The following is a 26,883-nucleotide window of genomic DNA, read 5'->3' on the forward strand; positions in this document are numbered from 1 at the left end:
TCTCGTTTTTTGTTTTTGTTTTATTATAAACTTAAAACACATAACACAACAGATTTTTCATAAAACTCTAATAAATATTTCAATATCACTTTCAATGTGAAACACTTTTTCAGGCACAAATCTTACGAGCTATTCTTATAAGAATGTTTACAAACAGGATAATTGACATCCGATATCGTATCGGATCGAATAATGTAAATCGCTCTCAGGGTGTTTACGATGCCATTATTTATATCTTCCTTCCCATATGCAGAGGATCACCAAGGAAGGGATTTTGGAATATATTAGTGTTATAGTAGGATTTGGTTTAAAGGGCATATCCCTTCGAATAAAATTGAGCATTAGTGCCTTAAGTCCGCGATATGTTTTTAATATCCTTTCTTCTCGGAATATTAAACATGTAATCTTTATTACTAGGGTCTGACAAAATATTCTACAATACAACGCTGTATAATCAATATATAAAAATGTGTTGGTAACCTATATTGTATCCACCCTTTTTTATTTAGTTATTATAGTATCATTGCTTACAACAAAACGGGCGATAGATTTGCAGATAACATTTATTGAGGTGCAAGCAACATTTTCTTATTTTTTACCTTCATACAATCATTTTCATTCCCTTTAGTAATAAAAACAATTTCCCATAGCAACAAGGAAAATTGAGATAAGGTAGTGATTAGCATCTCTTAGGAAAAATGATCCATTATAATTTTCTTTTGGCTGTTCAATTTAGACATTGACTTCAAAGGAACATGCGTTCTAAAATGGGGACATATTAGGTCAAAAAATTACCAATTTGATAACTTTCTTGCTCTTATATTATAATTTTACATTTATGTTAAATAGTTTTATTATTTAGTTTAATCATACTTGTAAATTTTTATTAGATTCCAGCCAGAAGCCTTCTTTAAATATTAAATTAGGTCCTATTAATTGTCTACTTTAAAATTTGGATGAGGAGTAACAATTTTCTTCATTTAATAATTTTCTAAATGTTATAAAAATTAAAAAACGTGAATGTTCCTTTAGAATTAACTTGAGTAGACACGTTAAAATTATTTTTGCATTTATATTAGAAAATAAGTATAGATACTTGTTTGTCTTTGGAAACACACATACACACAACACATCAAGCAGTAGAAGCAATAAAACGCTGTAAGAGTTTTGTTGTCTCTTCTATAATTATTTTGTCCACACTAACGCAAACCGCTGTAATCTCTTTGTCAATCTTGGTATACTTCTGGAAGTGTAAAAATTATTAAACCTAAACTGAACTTTAATGTCCACAATATTAGGCCCAATATTATCACACAAATTTGCCAGCCACTTTTAGACAACATTGTCTTTGTAATGGCCTTTTAATATGCCTTCCCTTATAATACTTTGACGGCTTAATCCTTTTGAGGGTCGGAAATTAGATACAATACTTACTTAGAGCATAGTTGGATGGGAATAGCCTTAACTGAGAAGTTTTAAGTGGGGTTAAATTTGCAAGGTAAAGTGTTTAAAACTTACACTTACAATTGTGTAATTTAGACGGTTATTATAAATTCAAGTTTTTAAATTGATGACAGTCAAGAAATATTTTTGTTTATTTTAAAATCTTCCATAAAATTATTGATCTAATATTCTATCTAATATTAGCAAAGTCTATTAAAAATAACGCATAAAAATCAAAACCATGATTACAAAGTGTCAGAAGCAAATTACACATTTATGTAATCCAAAGGTAATCTATATAAAATTATTTTTATGTTTACCGTAAAACCTTTTTTCTTCATCGTATAGATTTAAATAGCTGGCTGGAAACAAAATTAAAAAAAAAATGCGCTTGACATTGCACAGTTGCTATGGAGTTCTAAATTTGAAAGAGGCGCGAATAAAGTTTGTGCTTATATTAAAAAATAATGTAGCTAGTGATAAAATTTTAATTTAAAAAATACTTAACAAAATATAATTATTTATTATATTTACTAAATTAAACCTTTCAAGTTTTAAAATTGAATTAAATTTAAAAATACTATTTTGTTCTCGTTACAGTCTTAAAATGTGGATCTAATATATTTTGGTCTAAACAGAACACAAATATTAAAATCATTTTTTTCCGTGCTAAAGCGAATCACACATTCATGTTATACATATCAAATTATTTATAGGAATACAATATACATACCATAAAACCTTCTTTCTTTATTGTGTAAGCTACTTGGTGGCTGGAAACAAAATTAAAAAAAAGACGGGCAAAGACATTGCGAAGCTATCTACGTTCGAAATTTAAAAGAGGCGCGAATAATTTTTCGTGTTCCTACAATTTTTAACAATTTATATAAAAATTAACTGTTGTAGTGCTATTTTAGATTAAAAATAACAAAATGGTTGTAAAAGTTTTCAATATAAAATTGAAGCAGATAATGGATCTATTATACACCAAAGCATGAGAAAAATTGCTTTAAAATAACATTTCCTGTTTCGATTATCGTTTGAAGCGAAAACCTACATGAACAGCAGATCTTTTGCCAGAATCTAGCCTCTTTTGGCAGGCACACTTTTAAATTTAATTCAGGTTAGTGTTTTACCTTTTATTTTATAATTTAGGCAATAGAGAGGTCAGTACTTTGAAGCATAATATTAACTGTTTGTTAGGCCTAACAAATTACAGCAATTTGGAAGTTTCTGTGCTAATCGCAAACAATCAGCTGTATTTTTAACAGTATTTTGGTTCTTAGATAAAAACTCTGAATTTCTTGAGTATATACTAGAATAGTAGGACACTAGAATTTTTTACTAAAACATACATTTTACATGCGTTTTAAAGTATAGGTAATTTTTTATTCTCTTTTTAACAACTTCCCTTAAACTTTTTTTAATATCTCACGGTCTGAGTTACAAGTTTCTTTTGTGAACAAGTTTCATGTTATTAGTAGTTGAGAGGCAAGTCATCTTCAGTCTAAATTATACGCTGTGAGAAGTGTTCATAGCTCGTAGTATTTAGAGATAAAAATAAGCGTTTCTATGTGTTCGTATATTAATTGCGATACACAGTTTGATTACATTATTGTTCAATGGAATAAAAAAAGTATTTATTAGTATTTAAATTTTGATAAGTAGGTACTCACACTGTTTTTGAAAGAATTATAAATCGAAACTAAAACATTTGTGTCTTTACGCAGACGCATTTAATTGCTAAATACTACTCGTTTATTTTCATAAATTTTAAAATGTATTCATATAAAAATTATAGCGTGGTGGATTATGGCCCTGTGTACCCTCATATAGGAGGCCCGTGTCCCAGCAGTGGGAACGTACCTATATGGGCTGATTATGATGATGATGATTCATTTATAAATATAATTTAAAATAATTGAGATGGTACCCCCCTCCACATCCAGCGCTGTGTCAATTTCGTCGTCATTCATACAATCGTTAACTAGATAAGAGTAAAAGGGAAACAATATCGAATTTTTCCTCAATACTATCGAATTTCATCACAAAACGCTGATAAAATCCACGTTTCATGCAGGGAACTTGATAAAATACATATTCACATCGTGAAATACAATTTATTCGTCAAAAGATTCACGCGCCCGTCATAATATAATCAGTAACAAACGCCTGGTGAATCTTATTCGATTTAGAATTACTGGATAGGATTTTGTATCTGAGATTGAGGTACGTCTCGTAATCGTGTTCGAAGTGATCCGATTTGCCCAATTTCCTTTTACATACGCGTATTGTCCTCATTCGATCACTATCGCGTATGTAATACACATTTTCAAGCTAGGTGTATGTACCTACCTATAATATGGTCACCTCAGGTACCTATAGTCCCATAGACTATTGTTAGGCGACAAAAAGTTACAAAATAATAATATAATATTCATTGGGCACTTAATAAAATTAAATAAAAAACACGCAAACTAATTGTTTAATCACCGGTCCTTGATAAGTCTACAAAGTTTAAATTAAATCAGTCCTTTAAATTTTAATATTGGGTTAAATTCTAGTCTAAAGGAGTGGGTGAGTTAACGGATACAATATACAAATATACAGTTGAAGCTAATATACTTAAGCGTGTTAAAAAACTTTCTATTGCTAATAATATCAAATGGCTATATATGCTTTCTAAAAATTCCATTCCACATCACACAAATGCCATATTTCAACATTATCTAAACTGAAACGAATGAACCATATTGTACAAGAATCATAACAAAAACCCCCAGTATTCACGATAAATCAGTCGTTCTCGGAATCAAGATCGAAAAACCTACAGACGGCAACATATCAACGGCCTTGATGCTTGTCCGTTAATCTGCTTGAAAAAGTAATTGTGATGGGGAAAAAAGAGAATTTCAACGTTATCTCTCCCTTGTGGGCAACTGAATTAACGCGAGTGACGTGACCGTGAAACTAAAGTTCGCATTATGCGTGAACTGCTTTTATTTTCGGCATTTCGATTGGAACTATGTGCGATTCTTTACAATTTAATCGGTCGCTCTTTGCACTGAAAAATACGTCCTAAAATATAAGATATATTTTCTCAAAGCTTAATATTTATACAAATTTTTTGACACAACACTGAAACTAAGTGTGAGACGGGTGTCTAAATTGTGAACTAAACAATCTGAACTGTAATTTTCATACTCATAAGCTCAAAATTATGACTTCAAATATTTGGATTCTAGAGCTTAAGTAGAAATCTACAACAAGTTAGTCGTAACAGTCTTGCAAACTGTAAGTTTCTGAGATAATACTTACAGTCGTAACTGTCATTTTTACTCAGTATAAAAATATAATACGAGTAGAAGCTACAGAATATACCTACATTTTAATTAAACTGTTTCTAAAATTGTATGTGTCACAGCACGCAGCTGTATGTGGCGTGTGCTTGATGTTTAGGAAAATATCCTTGTGCGAAATTTACTTTGCTTTATTTATAAATGATACATATTACATAGCTTAAAGTTCTTAGATTCTTAAGCTAGTGAAGGAGAGATATAGAGAATCTTTTCATGTTTAAGAATTTCATCCAGGTATCATATTATTAGGTCTTACTTGCACTTTTCTCCATGATAGCTTATATTTATAATACACATTTCAATGTGATTTAGATATTTCAATGTGAAATAGATAATTATTAATTATGTGCATGTGTTTATTATGAATTTAAATCATATCGTGTAATGTGTGAAACCTTTCAAAATAATATTAAAAGAAAACTGTATTAAGAAATTTAGTACCTACTAAATATTTCGAAAGGCCTAAAAAATACAGGTCTGAATGTGAAATTAGATTTTTAAGGCCAACAAAAAATCAGATTACTCAATGAACAATGTCCATTATTTTTAAATATTAAATTACCGGTAGGTTCTTCAAAGCGGATACAATGTATAATGAATTACTGAAACATGAAATATACAGATGTAACATCAAACGACACTCAGACGCCCACACCATCTGTTTATTCGTTAAAATATTCACGGAATCTTTCGGCTGCATTTTGGATAATGAAATTTTAATCATCACTCGCCTAAATCGCTACTCATTTTCCTTCTAGACGTTTTTGTCGACACACTTTTGGTTATTTCTGAGTGCGTCTAGTAGTTAGGGAGTGGAGAGCGTTTAGAATTTCAGAAACCACTAAGTGAGGAATGCTCTATTAAATTTCGAGGTAAAATTTGCCTTTGAGTAAATAGATAAGTGTCTTTTAAGTTTGGGCTATCCTCATTATGTTTAAGAATAATGGAGGTACAGGGAATATCCAAGAAGCGTTAATAATAATAGGTATGGTAAGCAGTTTTGTGTTGACTATCCCTCCAACGAGGTTTTGTTTGTTAGTACGAATTTAAATTATAACTTTGTTTTGTTTAACAATGATGTTTTCATATAAGGTCATATCACATACTATTTACAAGATAAGAAAAAAAATCCTAACAAATCTGAACCTTATCGTTTATCTTTTAATCACTTTATATCTAGCGAAACAAATATTGAATCAAAACTGAAGCAAAGTATGAAATGGTCGAGTAATCAGTAGCAAATGAACGTGAAAATGAAAACAAAAGCCAAATCACTGGGTATCCGAGCTTCGTATTTGCTAAGTTGCTAATTTGCCTCAGCTAACGAAGCGATTCGATTCCATAAGAAATTAAATTTTACACGATACCTGTAATACTTGGTAACAAACAAGTGCTATTGAGATAAGTTCCGTGTTTTCTAGAAAATGTTACAACAATTTTTCAATTATAAACAACTAGCAGTCCGCCCCGGCTTCGCCCGTGGTACATGTTTACGTTTTCTCTACATAAGAACCACCCTCGTACTTCAAGGAATATAATAAAAAAAGAATTGACGAAATCGGTTCAGCCGTTCTCAAGTTATGCGCTTACCAACACATTTTGGGATTCATTTTTATATTATACTAGCGGTCCGCCCCGGCTTCGCCCGTGGTACATATTTACGTTTTCTCTACATAAAAACCATCCTCGTACTTCAAGGAATATAATAAAAAAAGAATTATCGAAATCGGTTCAGCCGTTCTCGAGTTATGCGCTTACCAACACATTTTGCGATTCATTTTTATATATAAGACTAGCGGTCCGCCCCGGCTTCGCCCGTGGTACATATTTACGTTTTCTCTACATAAAAACCATCCTCGTACTTCAAGGAATATAATAAAAAAAGAATTATCGAAATTGGTTCAGCCGTTCTCGAGTTATGCGCTTACCAACACATTTTGCGATTCATTTTTATATATAAGAAGATAGATTAAGTATTAAAAATAATCATTATAATTATGGTTTTTTTTCTGATCATTTCAAGTTTCATTTGCTTTCTTTTCTAGAATGACTGAGCAATATTCCATTTGTTAATATGGTATATTTCAAAGTAAATAACCTTCTCCTTATGTTACGTAAATCGTTCATCAGCCCGAGTCAGATCTAGGTATTGCTCTAAGACAACATAGCCTTTGAAATTATTATGCTAACCTAACATAGTTTCAAAATTTAAATTGAATCACTCATTACTATGCAAACGTTAAACAAAAACAATATTTATTCATAAAACTTATTTATCTTGCCAAGTACAACTGTATTGAATTTTCAGTCTACTCCATCAAAATTATTTCTAATCAAACAAATTACTAAGTGAACTAACTTCGTTAAACTTGTATCTTGTTTACAAATGTTATCCAATTTGCTTCGATACTCTTTATATTTAAGTGAACTTTAATGGTCATTCATTATACTTGTTGAGTTTGCGCTACAAGTGATCGCTTACTCATTATTATTAGATTTCTTAACACTTTCAAGGTTTTTAGCAAGTTTAATAAATTAAATTACTCAGACGATTTTAGTTATTAATAACGAGATGGATTGTTATAGCTTATTTATCAGTTTGGTAGTTCTGATGATGTAAAAAATTACTTTGAAAAGTTATATTGTTAGTCTGTGAAATCTTGTTACTTATGAATTAAAATCCATACTAATATTATAAATGCGAAAGTAACTCTGTCTGTCTGTCTGTTACTCAATCACGCCTAAACTACTGAACCAATTTGCATGAAATTTGGTATGGAGATATTTTGATACCCGAGAATGGACATAGGCTACCTTTTAGTGCGTAATATGTACCACGAGCGAAGCCGGGGCGGACCACTAGTGTGCATGTTCTGCATTACAAAGAAATATAGCTTTCTTTGTAATGCAGAACATGCCCGATGATCTATAACGTCAAGTTTTTTTTATCATTGCTATACGTAGACATAAGTCTTTAATACGAAAGAGACGATGAAAAGGATTTGATTCTCATTTAAACAAGGAAATATAAATTAATCGATCCGTGAGATGTTTTTTTTTATTTGTCATGTGATACATAAATTAATATCTTAACGCTAGAATATTATACAATAAGTAACATGAACTAAACTATAAGAAACTATCTTCAACAAATGTTTCCCACAAACTTTAACAAGTGATGTAATTATTGAGACGTGTTCTAAACATTGACCGGTTAAACCCCGATCTCCCCAGAATGGTGATGGATGGGAGTTCAGGATTTGCAAAAGCGGTCCCCGGCTACAAATAGCACAGCGAGATTAGTGTGCTTTTAAAAGATTATTTCAAACTGTTTTTTCCGTTTTCGGATATCGTATTTATTATGCTGATTGTGAAACGAGTACAGAATTGAATATGGTTATTAGGAAAGATTTACTGCCTTTTCAGCTTTGTATTACTTTGTTTTTGTTTTAGCTAGATCCTTTTTTGATCCTCGGAAAGTCTGCTTTTGATGAGTATATTTCAATTCAAATTTGTTTTAATGGATGTGTTGTTTCATGTTACATTTGTGTTGTGTGTAAGAGAAAGCTTTCCATTAGACTTAGTCTATTTATACTCTCGAATAAACGTATATCTGTACTTTTCTGAATTAGAAACATAAACTAAATTAAATCTTTGTTCGTGGGTTTCAGTTGTTCTTTGTCTGTTTTCCTATTTTATATTTTGTTGGTCAGTGAAGACATTACTGAATTAGCCATGTGACATGATATTCAAAAGTGGTACTACTGGAATAATTAATGTACTTGCCAGGCAAGACTGGCAAGATCATTCAATGTACCTACTGTTTAAACATAGAACACCTTCAGATGAGTTTGGTGAAATGTATATTATTTAATAATACATTTAACACTATTGAAGCTATTGACTTGGTTGTTTTTACTGTCTTGATACTTTTAGTTATTATCTTTAATACTTCGTAATCCAGCAAAGTTATAAGTTTCAAACTGTAATCTTGTGAAAGTGTATTATAGGTACAATATAATATTAAAGGGTGTTGTTATGGGAACATATTATTTGGTTTCTCGCTTTAACGTATTTATTTATTATTATATTAAACATAGCGTATAAATAGCTCAAAAATTTTCAAAATTATTAGCATTACTTCAAGAGCAATAGTGGGTTTAAAATTTAAAACGTCTGTACCTAATGCTCTACATTATTTATATCTAGTAATATAATATAAAGTTAATTTACTCTAGTTTATACCATATGTTACCAGCTAATGTGCAACAAAGTTAGTTACTAGATTACGTGGATTCAATAATACGTTACTTAGGATATTGCACGACAGCTGGGAAGCAACGACTTGCTTTTAAGAAATTTTACTTTTTATTTCTAGGTAACATCGTAAACTATGTAGTTAGGTACATTGTACAAAGTTTCTCATGAAATTATTCACAGGTAGGTATGCGCAGCGTTATGCAAATTCTTTTTTCATCCGAACTGCGAAGGAATGGAATTCTCTTCCATCGTCGGTGTTCCCCGTAGACTACAATATCCAGCTCTTCAAGTCCAGAGTGAATAGGCTTCTTCTGGGTAGACGTGCTCCTAAATAGATCGCATCACTGCTTTACATCAGGCAGGATAGCGGTCAAACGTCTAACTATTTACTATAAAAAAAAAAAAGGTATACGATCATTGGCTTTATTAATAACATATCTTTTTGGTTTATTTAAATTGCATTATTTTTTGCACGTTTCTTTGTTCAACAATCAAAAATATTAATAAGAAACGTTTTTATTAACAAAATATCCGATAACTTGATTGTTTGTATATTTTTTTTCTTATCAACCGAGTATTAAGATCAAAACATTTAATAATAATATTATAATCTACAGAAATGCAATAATGACGATACATCTTGTGGCCATAATACAGATTTACTATCAGATAATTCAACCACCAAGCTACTCTCTATATCTGTCTAATTCTATTTCGCAATTTGACGAGGGTTGTAAATTAAACCGGCTAAGTCGATTTATCAACACTTAATAAAGATTTTAAGGGCTCTTATCTTTAGTGTCGTTTGTATCTTACGACTCTGTGAAATATCAGTTGTTGGGCGCTATGGAGTTAGTTGAAATATGGATGGGACTTATTCTTAATGCACTTGTATTTCAGTGTTGGTATTTTTGTCAAGGGTTATGAATCGTATTTAATTTTGAGCTAAATTATAATATGACTGTTAGACGATACCTTTGAAATAACAATTTAATTTAAATAATAATAAGCTACTTTTATATCATTTATCTGTAAGTAGGTACACTGATTGTTTTTTTAGCTATTGCATAGCTTCTATCGCGGGCCTTGAGCGCGGGGACCGAATCCAGAAATTCCGTAACGAAAAAACCTCACGCTCCCCACTCCGACGGGCGCGGAGGTGTGGCTTGAAGGCATGCAATAGCTTTACCGCGGCAGTCCCCGAGTGCCACACGTCTTTTTTTTAATAAGGTATTTTACAATTTTTAAAATTTTCATTTATCGCTTAAAAAATAAAATTTTAAAGAGTCCTGAAATTAATCCGTGCTAACTACGAAGACATGAAATATTAAAATGTCTAAATTCCGTAAGCGCTGCGATGTTCCATCATAAATTCCGTCAGAGACAAATAGTTTAAAAGCGCAGCGAGTTCTTAAACCTTTACAGGGACGAAGAAAATTCTAATACCGAAACCTACAATTTTAATCCGCTTAGTTCCTTCCAGTGGTTTATAACCTTTCTTTGTAAGTTCACCAGTAATCGACATTCTATGTTCGCCACGCATAAATATTGTATGAAGCGAGTAGATACGATGTGGCTATCAAGAGAATATTCTATTTTATTTTAACGCAAGAACAAGGCGTTTCAATGGATAGTGCTCTTCACGTTATGGGAATAAAGGATCTGCTAAGTTTAAGAGCATGGCTAATGGATGAAGCTCTCTTTAGTGCACGCTAACAAATTTCAACCTTAAATTGTTTGGGGTAAGAGGTAATTTCGAGCGTGCTAATATTTTCGACAATCCTTGTATATAATCGTGGCTACTTAGGAACTTAATTTATTATTTGTTTCGTCTCTTTACGGATGTTTTCTCGAGCTCAATTGCAGGGGGATTTAGGAAGATAAGTTGATGAAGTTCACGACATCGTATTTACATTAAAATGTTTGGGTCATTAATGAAGATAAACAACACGAAACAATTGCATAATTAAAGTAATTAAGTTAATTCTGCCTCGGACACCAGTGATTTATGAATTCAATTAAATATGAAACCAATTTAATAAATGTAAATCTCCGTCAATATTTGAATCCTATTTGATATAAATTCCGCTTATTACCTTTACATGAATTTAACACTTCGATTTAACTTAAAAAAACGCGATTTGTTTTTGTAGAATTTTTCCTATATTTTAGTGAGAAAAATCCAGTATTTAGAGCAATGAAGAAATTTTGTACTATTATGGCACACAGCTTTTTTATGGCATTATAATATATTTACATATTGGTTAGTAAAACACTGATAAATATAGAATATGTCCGCTTATTTAATTAGCATAATATAAACTGCTTATACACCACTATTTTTTAATCAGTACAAAAAATTTTACAGGGTGTTAAGTATCTTTAACCAATCATATTTGTGTAAGAAATAATTAAAAACACTAACAATCAGAAATGTCCCAAAATTGTCCACATAAATATGTAAAAATTGTTGTTTCATAAAGGTGAAACAAATGTGATCCGCAATAAACTAGTACAATTTCGTGATAATTTTCACACATTCGAAATTGGTCAGTTCATATTATTATTGTATTGTCTTATGATAATATACATCTATATATATATAAAAATTAAACCCGTTTCGCGTTGTCACGGCATCACGTGTGAACGGCTGAACCGATTTCGATAATTCTTCTTTTATTATATTCCTTGAAGTACGAGGATGGTTCTTATGTAGAGAAAACTTAAATATGTACCACGGGCGAAGTCGGGGCGGACCGCTAGTAAAAAATAAGATCGGAAACCTTAGTAAAAGCGGCACCAAAACACATTATCTACTATAAAATCTTGAAATAAGAAAATTATTCATCAATCATATTATGTAAATAACCACAAATATATCAAACGTTAGTAAACTGTAACATAAACAAAATAGTACCTACAAAACTTACAAAACGCAATAAAATTTCATAATTTTCATACATTAAATCGCAGTGTTGATATTATGCACAATTCCATCTGCATAATCATTTCGAGCTGGCGCAGTCGGCTAATTAGCGTATTTTTAACAAGTCCTCATGTAGGAGTTGAGGTAATAAGTGCTTGTACTTGTTAATTTTGTTACTCGTGTATAATCTTAGCTGGACTGTAATGTGAAGGAAACTCTGGTAAACATATTTGTAATAATATTATTTTAAAACTGGATAAGGAATCATGTATTTGTTGAAAATATATCGATATTAAAATGCTCTTATCTATACAGCTATATAATTTGATATGTCAAAAATGGATATTATATTGGTATGTTTTGTCTACTGTTTAAGATAATCCAATACATTACAGTATATAATTTTTAATAAGTGTTAGAAATTTGAGAAACTAATAAAAAGAAAGTCTTCCCTGGCGGAGCCGGAACGAACGCCCAACGACTTCATAAAAATAATTCTTATTTACACGAACATAAGTATTCCTTGTTAAATAATATTTAAATGTTATCATAATAATATAATATGTTGCTAACTGAAAAGGTTATGTCTTATAAAACATACTAATTGAAGTAACACGATCGCTTTACAATTCAATTAACGCATTTAAATATTTTAAGTAAATATTTATATTGTAAAATCGAGTCGCACTCCGGATCAGATTTATAAAAAAAAACTATGTTATTAAGCCATCATACAGCTGCCACTCGACAGGCAATACTTTCCAAGACAAGACTTTTTTTTAATTAATTGATAAGCCACAATTATTTAGGTACGATTCTATTTCGATTAAGATGAAATTGAAAGTTACTTAAAGCAAGATAATTTATAGTTATATTTTATTGTAATAACGCAATAATAAAATCTTCATGATATGAACATCTTGCCAAACCATCAGTCATATCTCATATTAAACATAAGTCAATAGTTCAAATCTGGGAAAACAAAGGAACACGTCCCGAGATATCATTTCTGGGAAAGATAATATTCTCACATAATATATCAAAGTAAATAGCCTGATTATTGAACAAAAACCTTCGTGACGTATGTGCTCCGTGACCTTTGAGATTGAACTGTAGTAGCGCAACTATGGAGTTTCTTGCCGGTTTTTCTCCATAGAAACGGCTTTCAGAATCTGTGGTAAATGTTAAAACTGTTATGACGATTCAAAAGTGCTTCTAGAGATGAAGTCTAATTGAATAAATGTTTGAGTATTTGAGTTAAGTATCAAGAAAATATGTTTGAAGTACTATGTATTTCAGAGATTTCTGGATACTAAATTACATAAGGTATTTTGAAACTCTTAATTCGGTTAATGTTACATGCTTTGTGCATTCAGGGTATATTTTCTAGAGAATTCCGCTACCAAGACTAAGCTTAGTGAGCGCTGTGTAGCTCAAATCTGTCCTAATGCTGTTGCATTACGCTGATCTTTTGTAAGATCTCAGTCCATGTATACACGTGTTGTAAGTTGATTATAGCCTTTATACGTGTAAACAATGCTGTGAAAATGTAGAATATTATATGTATTTCGTTACATTTTTATAAATTATATTTATCGAGACGTCTTTAGGCCATCTTTTATTCACTTGAATGAACAAAATATGTCAATAAAAAATTTGAATCAAACATTTGTGACTTATTTGCTTACAAACTATATTATCCAGCCTATTTTTAACATGCTTATTAGCTTCACCTCTAAGCCTCCTTTACAATCGATTTTGACCTACTTTTAACGGACAGATTTAATTCAAACTCTGTGCACTTATCAAGGATCAGGGACGAAGCGTGTTTATTTTTGGATTTATAAGAATATTAATTTTATCAATAAGAAAAATGTCCCGTTTTATTCAGCATACTATACATTAAAATGTACCGTAAATTGAGTTAAAATTACTTTCAGTAAAAAAAAGTAGCAGCACATTTTCTGAACTAAGAGATACCAACAGGCAGTTAAATTTAACTTCTTTAATATATTCTACAAGCGTTCCAGCAGTAACTTTACAAACTTTAATTGAAGACGGTTTATTATGACATTTTCATATTACGTTGTCTGATTTCATTTCGCACGAAACACATATTTTACTGTAATAAGTAGTTAGATAAACATGTATTATTGCGTGTGACTTATAAACAAAGCAACTGTGATTCAAAATAATAGGATAATATAGTATTATAGACAAAACGTATGTACCTACGAAAATCAAACACACAAAATAGATAACTCACCATTTATATGAAAAAAATAATTATACCATCCAATTATTTATCGCCAAAAATACTTCTAATATCAATTTAAGTATTTGAAATACTCTATTATTATTTAGATTCTATCGTTACATTCTATTAGCAGAAATATATTCTTCATGTCAAAATAGACATAAAAACATTTTCACACGTTACACCTACTTAAAATTCCATTTCATAATGAGTACCTTTTACCAAGGATTTGACATATAAGCGATAAGAGGTTCCTCACGACAGGAGGCTCGCCAAAGGCTCGGATATTATGTAATACCCTAATGTGATTAGCGGCTAATCCCAGGTCATTAATTTGATGAAAACGCCTCTATGTCGTTACATTATTAACACGTCGTGAGAGTATGAAGGATACCTTAATTTTTATTTTTATTAATATTTTGGGTTGATATTTTTGAGTAGTGATTTCGATAGATAAATATTAAATAAATACTAGTAGATGCACCGGGTGTAATCGTTAAGTGTGTGCAGGTGATTATTCCGTAACTATTGCAGATATAAAAAAAAATTGATATCGAAAGCACTTAACCTAATGAGTAAAATGACAATAATAACTTTTTAAAAATAAAACGAGAAATATCCAAAAATGTTACGTTAAACACTCCCATAGCTGTACCGAGCGGTTTCATTTCGGTTTCAGTATTTCTATAGCTCATGTGTATTCTGATGTATATGTCGTGGTCATATCGTAGATTTGATCATTTCATGATATTATGAGTGGCCATTTCACGAAATGGTCGCATATCGTGAAATGGCCAACATAGTTTGATCAGATCGTTAAATCGTCAACGTTTCACGATTTGGTCATCCACATTTGGCCAGATCGTATAAAATATAAAGAGTCCATAAAATATTAAAAAAATTCAGAATAACTATATTCTAAAAACTTTTTTAATGTCATTAAAGTTAGTGCCGCGGCAGCGGCCGGCGAATGCCAGAAGCGAATCGTTTTTGCAATAGAAAACAGTTAGGTTAGGTTAGGTTAGACTTTGATAAACAACGCACGAGCCGAGCGAGCAAAGCGAGCGTGCCGCGGCAGCGGCCGGCGAGTGCCAGAAGCGGATCGCTTTTTAAAAAACAAACAATTATAATAATATAGTAGTACAGTTTCTTAAATTATTTTATATAAGTCGCATTTTTCCTTAAATACATATATAAGATATCCACATTTTCCATAGTACTCGTACCTCTTCGTCGTAAATTCTTTGCTGACTTTCTTCATAATATTGTTATTAAACGAATTATGAAGTTTTTAACTGCGAATAATTTAATTTTCGCCAGCGGCCGCCATCTTATCACATAAACACAGAGCTTGCAGCGCCTCTACCAACGATTAATGTAACTATTTTACGATATGATCAAATAATTTTGATCATTTCATGAAAAAACCGTGCGTTAATTGGCCATATCGTGAAACGATTTCTTATCATTGATCTGCCCAAACCACATCATGATGTGGCCAAACTAAATTGGCCATTTCACGATATGCGACCATTTCGTGAAATGGCCACTCATATCATGAAATGATCAAATCTACGATATGACCACGACATATATCTTATATCATTGTAAAGTTTAATCCAACCCCATCCAGTAATTCATTCGTACAAGATTCTTATATACATCCATCCACAAATTTAGCATTTAAAATAATAGTAGGACTATATAGTATAACTAAATGGTAGATGTTTGATGTATTAGAGTGCATAGTGCATACTTGTGCACTATATTATAATCTCCTACATAATTGACTAGTCTCAATCGAGATTGGCCCGAGTACGAAATTCAGTGAGGAGTAATATTGTGGTAGATATCAACTTCCACTTTAATCCTGATATTATATTCCATTTAAATATTAAACATGTTGTTCGGCCTATTTGATATTTCATAAGTGATAATATCAGTTTGCACAACAGATTCAGTGGCTGTTTTAAGTTAAATGAAGAATGTATTAAAAATATCATAGCATTATGATTCATGTCTTTGATGTCTAAAACGTAATGTTTGCAATCAAGCATCAATCATTAAAATATAAAGTTTAGCAATTAGATTGAAAGAGCCTCATAGAGCAACGCTTTTTGCTTGTTATTTTTTAATAAGGCTAGATACTGACTAACGACTACTCACACCCTAAGTGATTTTGGTAAAGAGTAGCTATTTGTATTCTGTTCGTTTTTTACTGAGAAGTTTACTGACATCCCCTTACCCACATTTTTGCTGATTATTTATTACCCGAATGCCCAGGGGAGATATTTTAGTAACTGTAGCTATGTAAGATTCTGATATATATTTAATTTTGGTTATGTTTTATTATGCAGGCTTTTAATAATTAATTTTTATTACATACTCACCCAACAATAAGAATTTAATGAAACCATTAAACAAAATTAATAAGTTCTTAAATTAACATTACCTAATGTGATAAATAATCTGAAAAATATTAAACTTAATTATTTTACCTTATTACTTTGAATTACTTATCATTTTTCATAACAGATAAATGTAACAATGGATCAAACGAATATTAACTAAAGTCAATAACACGAAAATGAAGCAGCCGATAAAAAAACACCAAATTTCGATCAGAAATTTAAATTCAATTAATGTATTTTTATGCAAAGAAAATAACTGTCTAATTTATAAACTCCACAATTGAAGCAATGATGAATATATAAAAATACTAGCGGTCCGCCCCGGCTTCGCCCGTGGTACATATGAAAAATAGATGTTGGCCGATTCTCAGACTTACCCGATATGCACAGAAAATTTCATGAGAATCGGTCCACCCGTTTCGGAGGAGTATGCAGACTAACATTGTGACACGAGAATTTTATATATATAGAAGATGTGTCTGGGTGAAAGTGGAAATTATTCTAGTATCAGTTGGTGTGGGTGAAATGTATCCCACACAAACGAAAAATGTATAAAAACATCATAAGAAAAATAAACGAAGAAGAAAAATATCGTCGTTACACGTAACGCTCGTATTAAAGGCATATAAAATCTGAGCTCAGCAAATATACTCGTAGATAATATATGAAAATTCAAGTGCAAGGGCGTTCAATGTAATATTAAATGGATGATAAGTGGGGTCCCCTGCGAATCGTTTATCACAGTACCTACTATCTGCCATCCTTATCTGCCTACAAAGGAAGAAATGAGACGGATATGTTGCAGTCAATATTTCTTTAGAGGATTTTTGGTGTCACGTGGACAATGTAATGTAATTTGTAGCTGACCGTCTTTATGATTGATGACTTGACGTATTTAGATCGTCGACTTGGCAATCATAACATCTTAATTGCTTTTTAATTGGAGTAAAGCTTTGTAATCCGATATTAACTAATAGCCCATTATGTATAAGTATTTTTTTTCTTCTTTTTCGCTTTATTTTACCTACTTTTGAATTTCATGACTGAAGAAGCAAATTACTCCTTACAAAATTAATGAAGTTCTTGGTTATTAATAAGCGTTGTAGATATTTATATTTATTGTAAAACGGCTTCGGGCTTATACCTAATCTTATATTTTAATTCAACCCTATTCTCTACCGTTATATTATCTTTAGGTCAATCCACCCCATCCCACTGAAAAAACATTACCTAGTAATTACATCTACCAAATCCAAATTCCAATACTTAATTAAAAATGCTAAGTATTAAATGCATAACTACCAACCAATAATCAAGATGAAACCAACTATTATTAATTCTAACATATTTTAGATTCGATTCCAATTATCCCTAATCCGCAAACCCCAAATTCTGTTGAATGCAATCACTAAACATTTTAACGTTATTCCAAATAAACCACAGCACTGTTGAAGATAAAATTAATCAGTTAGAATTTATAATATTGTCTAATTACTGTTTTACTGTGGGTTTTAGGATTGTAAACATTTAATGACACGATAAGCGACGGTTTAATAAAATTATAATTATTACACATGAAAAGATATATTATGGATTAAAACTCTCGTATTTAGATACTACGTAACATTGAATGTTACGCATGTATTTTTGTTGTAAATTAAAAGAGGTAAGTTATTGCACCGAATATTAATATCCTACAATACAAACACTGCTAAAAATGGTTACAATAACGTTGCTTTGTGTTTTTTCTTTATTAAAATTTTCTGATAAGTAACGCTATCCTGATTTATATTTGAAAAATCCCTTTTGAACTTGAACTTATAAAAAAAAGAGGGGTTGCACTCCGGGAGTGCCGGCAGAAGTGAAAACTTGATTATTAACGTTCAGCATGTTTGATATTTTGGAATGGTATCCGTCTTACGCATGGAATATAAGGGCTAAAAAAAAACATCCGTCTTACGCTTTTTCGATCAGGCCACGTGTCCTGACGCGAGTTTAAGATTTTATACCCAACGCCGCTAAAGAAGTTTTCACTTCAATAAAAGCATCGTTTGTAAACCACCTACAGTTTACGACAAAATTTCTAACAACATACATAATATTATAAACACTACGTAATTAAGACGAGTACAGGAAAATGAAAGCCGATCGCCGTAGTTTCCACACAAAAGGCAGGAAACAATAATTAAACAGAAGACATTCTATAAACATTTTCCATTGTTTGTGAGTATTAATAAATACTTAAGTTTCAATTATATCACAAAGATCAGTGTTCCAAAATTTATATCAAATAACTAGGAATGAAAATGAGAAGAGGTTCGCCTCTTCAAAAGATATTAAATTTTGATAGATATTTCTTCTCTAATATTTCGCTTTTAATAATCGAAAGATAAAAGCCGGTTACCAATTTTTTATAAACAATTTTAGATGATCATATTTATTTTTCAAAATACGTATAAATTACAAACAATTTTACCGAATATATTATTGATACTGTGTATTCTGTTCCAACCCAAATAAATATTGAAATATGACTCTATAATTATTATTGAAATATGACTCTATAATTATAAATTAAACTACATTTTCAGATCCAAAAAAACTTCTCAAAAGTGGCCTAAAACCAAATGTCAGGTGCACTAATGCTAGCCATTTCGCAGAATGTCTGAATGAAACGAGCTGCAACATAATTTATTTGACGAATGTGTGCGAAAAGTCACATCAAATCGCAACTCAGTTGATAGTAGTGGACAGAGCGGGAAACATTTGCGTTGTTTTGAGGTTAGTTTTATTAGTGGGTTATATTTTATTTTTTGTCGAACATTTCCAACCATATTCCATTTTTTTATTTTGTTTGCTATTTAAATTATATGTTTTATTGTGTTAAAATATTAAATAAATAAGCATAAGGGAGGAACAGAATAGTGATAAATAAGTAAGAAATTTTTAAATTTATAAATCTTAATCGACTGATAATAATAATTGATAACTATTTGTTTGAAGTAAAAGCTTCTAATAATATTACTAAGTCTATATTGACTTTATTTGATGTATTATTGCGTGAAATTTCATAAATAAGCAAAAGGAAGGGACCAATTTTGTGCCATAAATAAGTAAGAGGGATGTCCCATATCTCATAGAGTACCCCAGATGCGTTTCACTGATCCAATTTTTAGGGCAAGTATTCACTGCCATGTGTCAATAAAATAAGTCCAGTAAAAATATTAAAATATTTATGAAAATTTTGGAATAAACATAGATCTATAAACTTAATCCTTATTTAAACAGGCGAAATACAACACTAAGTTTATTTATAATGAACAAATAAATATTTAATGATGTTCTAAATAGTAAAATAAACAATATTACTTTAGAATTGTAAATTCTACTCCAAAATAATTGTTCGTTAAAAATTAATTTGGCCGTTAAATTACTGTTATTGTGCGTTTCCTGCTTAACTTTCGCTTCAATTAAACAGTACTTTCAGGAAAGCAATTTAACACTCTATTAAGCTTAATCGAGTATAAAAGTTATTTTTCGATTTTAAATTGTTCCCGTAAAACATAATGACTGTAATTCAAGAATTGATTACAAATATTACTTGCGGTTATTCGAACTATTTTAAATGATAGAATGCACTAAAAGTAGTGTAAAAAAAGGAAATAGGAAATATATTTCTGAAACGACTGTTGCCCACTTACATAATATTATAATTTATTTGAAGTAGATAAGATCTTCTTAGCTTAGTGGCATAAAATTCGTGCACACGGAATTAGATTAATTTGCAAGCGTGTGTAACTTATATTACCTATACATAATATGTAATATGTATTACCATTAGTATACGTATAACTCAGCCGAGGTTTTCTATCTGTATCCTATATGTATACTTATATAGTTTTCGATATGTGTTGTATTTTTTACTTGTATTTACATAACTGAACTTTATAATATTGTAAATAATTATTGCTCTATCACACTGTTAATCATTTATTTTCAAACAAACATCTAAAAATAATCTAAACAATAACAAACCCAAACATTTAATAACACATACAAATTTTCAACATGAACAAAGCAAAACAAAACATTTTCCCATTCTTCTATCACATCAGCTGAAACTCGCAACTCGCATACATGATTGATGAATAGGAGGTGAAAATAACATGTCATAACATACTGTATCGAGGTATCCGCTTTATTTCCTGTACAAAATAAACGTGCGTACGCCGTACATGTTTTAACGATACATCTTGATTTCACGACGTAATTGATATGCTAGAGTATTTCAGAGGTTATTGACGGAGTAAATTGTGTGTTGTCGTTTTTTTAAAAGAAATAGGGCAATTTATAGGATAATATAGACAAATTACAGTTGTGACAACATCTAATTTTGCATTAAATGTGTACCAATCTGTCCTTCTCAGTGTCTAATTATATTTTAAACGGTCGTCGACACGTAAGCAAATACCCTTTTAAGGGCTCATTTTCACTTTCATACCACTAGAACATTTCAGTCAAACTACTTATGATAAAATCAATTTTCAATTTTATTATGCCCACGCGGTACTTGTAGTGTACGACTAATTAATTGAGCATTACTTTACAACAATCTATTTATAATAAAATGTTATTATACATAAACATAAATAGAGTTGTCTATTATTGTTTGTTTTAAAATATTTATGTTGAACAATTAATAAAATTAAAAACATGACACACTTTTTTACCGTAGCTACTCTAAAAGTTTACAGTTTTAATGATTCAAGGCATGCATATAATCACTATGGCTTGAACAACAATGTCATGATATCATCAATCAAGCCAACACAATAGCACCCTAAATTACAGAAGTAAAGTGCAAAATCAGGAGATGTCTTGACTAGATTGCATTTCCGACGTGTTAGGGAAGTCTTGACGTGTTCACATTTCACTGGAATAGACACAATGTACAATCTAATGCTTACATTTACGAAATGGAAACAAAGCTGTTTGCGTAATTGTGTTCTTTAAAATGGTGGAATGTAGATTGGATGCGTGTGGGTTTAATACGTTTTGTAAATTTGAAATTATGTTTATTCTCATACTGTAGTCGTTATAATTTCGTCTCATTATAATTTTGAGGCGATTCGTTACTGTATTTTTTGTGGGATATATACGAGTGTAAAAATAATATTGTGAACGTGAAAATTTAGCTAAAACAAATGTTTTAACTGTCTACAAATAAAACACCCGTCTTATATTCTGAATATTTAAAAATTCAGTATCAAATTAAGCATCGGTCCGCCCGTGGAATGTATAACAAGGCTCGGTCCCTTAAGGGGCCGTTAAAAATTAATGCAGTCGCGTGCAGCCAATTGTATAATGACCGTCAATATTCTGAAATTGTCGGAATCGAGAATTAAATTTTCGCCCGTAGCCGCCCGATGAATAAAATTACCTCAAAAGCAGTTACTTTTTCACAATTTATTTGAACATAAACGGCCAGCGCTTTGAATGGATTCATTGCAATAGTTATGTACTAGGCTTGTAATACGTAACAGTTATCGTTGTAATAGCGAGCGACTATTAACCCGCTGCTGAACTTTTTGTGGCCATTTTAAGCGTTTGTGAATATATATTTCGTTTGAAATAATCCGCGTGTTTTATGTTTTGTTAAACGGCAATAAACCTATTATTGCGATGATTTTTCTAAAATTGTATACAAAGCGCTTTTATTTTAATATGGCTTTTTCGTGATTCAGCTTTTCTATCTAAGCAAACGACAATTAATTTGCAATTATGCTTTCAGTAGACATTTCTTTGGTCTAAAAATCAATTAAACGAAGACTGCCTCAGAACTGGGAAATAGCTTCAAAAGTATTTAATTTACAAAAAAAAATGTATAAAACCATTAAAATGACAATTTTTTACTAAGAAAGCGATATCCAATTATTTATATATTAAACAACCTTAAATAAAGTTAACCACTGCACATCGATTTGCAGAAGCAAATTAAATTCAAACAGTTGAAATGCAGCTCCATAACTTGAATAAATTTTCATGATATTTTTCAGTGGTTAATTCCTAATCGACCGCATTCAGTTTTTCGCAACGAACGTTGGTAATTGAATTCCAATTCCCTTAGGATTCGAATAAGATAGCGTAGATTTTTATCGTTTTTATCGTAGTTTAATATCTGTATTGTATAACAATTCGATTTTATTGGTACACTAGTTTCTTATCTATCTTTGATATCATGTTACCCGAATCATAGCATTATATTTTAATAATGATAAATATATATTTTGTATTATTTGTGATTGAAAAACATACCATAGAGTTAGCAACGCAATTATTTGCGATTTTTGTATTATTGACATTAATTATCGTCACTGAAATTTGAAGGCGTTTGGCCATTTAATCGAAAATTAAATCCTACTTTACTTTGATTCACAATCGGATAGTACTTTATTCATAAATAATTTAGCGTGATATAAACTGATTAAGGCTTGACGAAGCCTTCTATTCCCAAGGAAGTCATAATTTAAGATCTTAAAGAAGGTTAAGTTGAAATAAAGCTTGTTTGTTGTGTTAATGTGTTACAATCTTTTATTTAATTAATATTCATACTATATAACAAAATATCGTTGTAACAATATTGAGAAATTTATTATAAATAATAAAAAAATAAATATATTATTCATATCATGTACGTATTCATTGGAATTTTACAAATAATGTTAATTTGGAAACACAAGTATGTTAATTATAGCATACAATTTTCATAATTAATTTATATTGTGTATAATTATCGCGTTGATTATTGTTAAATTTATTAAAATTCAAATGTATTGCAGTACAATTATCATTATATGATTATTTGAGTGAATATTATCAAATTAAATAATCCTATATTATTTTCTATTCCTTTTCGTTTCATTAATTTACTAATTAAAGACTAATTACCATTCAACTGGACAATCGATTCATCTAAAATTATTGTAAGATTATTTATTTAGTTAACATTGGTAATACATTATTGTTAAAATGATGATATACAGGGTGTCCCGCTTTCGGTATACTAAGCGCGAAGGGACTTGTAGTTTTGCATACGCTGAGTACGTAAAAAATAATTATAAAATTCCAGACGCATTTTTTTTTTAAATAGAGGAATTCTTAAAATTCCATGTGTACACCCCCAACAAGCAAACCTCCCAACTTTGCCACCCGCATGTGAGCATGCCACCCCCATAACATACATGGGTTGATTCAGATAGCCCTCTAGGTCCTCTATTTCCCAGCTTCAGTATATCACTACTTCTTGGGACAGCCTGTATAACATGATTGCTCTTTTTAACATTTAGTATTCAAACTCTGTATTTATATAAAAAAATCACTAAATAAACGAGCAATGGAAATCTGATCATCTACTTGCCCTCAAAGATCGCTTATCTTGGCTCATCGATCAAGGAAACCTATTTAAATTGCATCCCCACAACGAGTTACAGGAATCCACTTCCATCTTAACCTGTATTAAATAATATATTTACTCATTATCTCTACATATTATAATTTAAAGACAATTTATTACAGCTTTTACATTAGTAAGGATAAAAATGTGGATAAAAATCTTATATCAGAAGTCAACAAGGTTTTATATGCTATTCATATAGTTTGTATATGAATCAGTTTTCGTAGACGAAATAAAGCGATCTTGAAAAGCTTGTCAAGATGAAGTCAAGTACTACATTATCAAAATAGAGATCTGACATCTGAATAGGCAATATTTTTCATACATTTGCTGTTCAGAACTGTTTTGTTTTGGAGAAGTATAAATAGTATACATTAAAATTTATTTGCCAATAATTGATTTGAATTGTTTGTTCAAAATCAGCTACAGTAGCGTTGTAATAATGGCATCGCTATTTGTTTTTAATCGGTAAGAATTTATAACATTTTCATTTAAGCATTAATTTATTCAATAAAAAAATATCCGTATAATTATATATAATTATTATCACTAGGTATCCATATAATTAAATGAGCACCCATCTCATGAACTAGCGTAAAATATCTAGTAAATTATCTTAGGTTTGCCTTACAAAACATAATAATATTATATTATGATACAAATTTACTATAAGGCAAATTTATTTAATATTCCTCTGTTTAATAAATAAAACAAGCAAAAATGTTCAAAATATTTGACCATATTTTATTTAAAAAGTAACGCTTTATTTCCTAGTACCTGAAAGTAGTGCTACAACTCTAACAATAATAAAGGATACCAACATTAGTTTATTTATCCGAAGTGAAGCATATCCAATGTAAGCGTAAACTAGGAAACTCTGAAACGTAATGCATTCCATTCTAACTTCGCAAAAACTATTCATATTGCATTGCACTCGGTAAAAATGTTAGCTCCCAGATTGTGAAATATGTTCTTTGTTCCAGGGAAAGATCCAGAAATGGTGTATAAAATGGCTAATTTGAAATATACACCCTTGCTGGTGTTCCAGTTAATACTTATGGTACTTTACTTCATATTTGTGAAGTATGGCGGTGATAAAGATCACGATATACGAGGTGAGTTGAGTATTTACTATTACAATATACAGGATGTCCCAATAAGTAGTGGTGTGAGTGACTGAGGACCTAGAGGGCTATCCGAATCACCCCCATGTATGTTATGGAGGCGATTCGGATAGCCCTCTAGCTGTCCTCTATCTCCCAGCTTCAATATATCACTACTTCTTGGGACAGCCTGTATAACATGACTGCTCTTTTTAACATTTGTGTAATTTGTAAAATAGAGCTATTATCATGTAAGTGGCAAACAATACGCTTACGAATAAATTATCTCATTGTCATAAACTATCACAATATCCTATCAATTTCAACTATGAATAGGTCGCAACCTTCCTTATCACTAGAGACATAAAAATCATAGTTTTTAATCTTTGAATATTATTATTTTTAAGTTTTTTATCGAGACTATTGTTCCATAAATTCCGAAATCGACAACATAATATCGTTACACATATTTTATCCATAGTACTAGATTACATAGTTGCCAAATACTGCCATATAATATATCGGGCCTACATAATTAATATCTCACACATACACATTAGCTGTATTCGCTTTGAAGATTAATAGCTCTGATAATGAAGATACACTAACGAGTTAAGGACAGAACAATTAAGGCGCAATTAATATCAACAAATTCTTTAATGATCCACTTGAATCATGAATGAAATGTGAGAAGACTTATATTTGTCTAGACTTATTCTTCTATTAAACGATTGCTTGTGATACTGCACTAGCTTTAGTATGGGCATCGATTTCATTGTAGTGAATGATTTATATTAAAGATGATTTATAGTCGAAGGAATATTAATATTAAATTTATTTTTAATTGGACAAGTAAAGACGATTGATATCAAATAGGTTATGGAAGAATTTTTATAGAGTGAATTCGGATATCGGTTTAAACGTTGAAGAGAGAATTTCAGAAACAAATGTTATCATACAATAGTTTCTAATTAAAATCTCTCGCAAAACTTAAACAAATTGCTTTTTTCCGTCTAATCCAAATTATCAGATTGAAGCAAAATGAGCTAAGGAGAAAATTTCTCGATAAGAAAAGATTCCATAAAACTCCTTTGAATTCCTTATAAATACGAAGGTAATCCTCTTAACGTTGTTGAACAAAAAATAGAACGCCCAAACATTTTCTTGTTTCTAGTGAAACTAGTTGATTTATTGTATTTATATTATATTTCACTATATTAATATTTAAAGAGTCTATTTCTGATTTTACCCACGTGAATTTATATTGGGTGGTGATTTATTTTATTGCATAGAGCTAAAAAGCAAATGAGACGATTTATATTTATTTCCACATATCTATTGTATCAAAATATATCTCTAGTAATTTCTGGTTAGAAAAAGCTTCTAAAAATATTTCAAAATTGTAAAAACGTTTTCGGTTTTTCTTGTATCATTAGGTGTTATTCAATAATGGTATTGAGTAAAACATTTTTAATTCAAAATAATTGTAATGTCTTGTGTATATCGATGGAAATACGGTTTTTAATAACTAATGTTTTAAAAACCATATTTTCAACATGAAATATGGTTTTAATACGAACGGAATAACTACACGTAGTTCTCATTAATCAATTTACTAAGTATATTCCATTATTGCAAGAAGCGTTGCTAAGCTCAAATCATTATTCTCAT

General features: G+C 30.5%; 1 protein-coding gene across 1 annotated transcript in view; it reads left to right on the forward strand.

Annotated features, from left to right (window-relative positions):
- Positions 1-19,388: 19,388 nt before the first annotated feature.
- Rh50 (Rhesus blood group-associated glycoprotein Rh50) overlaps positions 19,389-26,883 on the forward strand; it is a 35,588-nt gene continuing 28,093 nt past the window's right edge. The window contains exons 1-2 of the mRNA XM_090103716.1: positions 19,389-19,437; positions 25,093-25,224. Of these exons, the coding sequence (XP_089959842.1) occupies positions 25,107-25,224 (118 nt within the window). The 5' untranslated portion in view covers positions 19,389-19,437; positions 25,093-25,106. The remainder of the gene's footprint in view (positions 19,438-25,092; positions 25,225-26,883) is intronic.

Source organism: Colias eurytheme, chromosome 7, assembly GCF_061535395.1.
Source record: "Colias eurytheme isolate Ceu_HAF_F1 chromosome 7, ilColEury1 Martin Lab GWU primary, whole genome shotgun sequence".
NCBI classification, from domain to species: domain Eukaryota; kingdom Metazoa; phylum Arthropoda; class Insecta; order Lepidoptera; family Pieridae; genus Colias; species Colias eurytheme.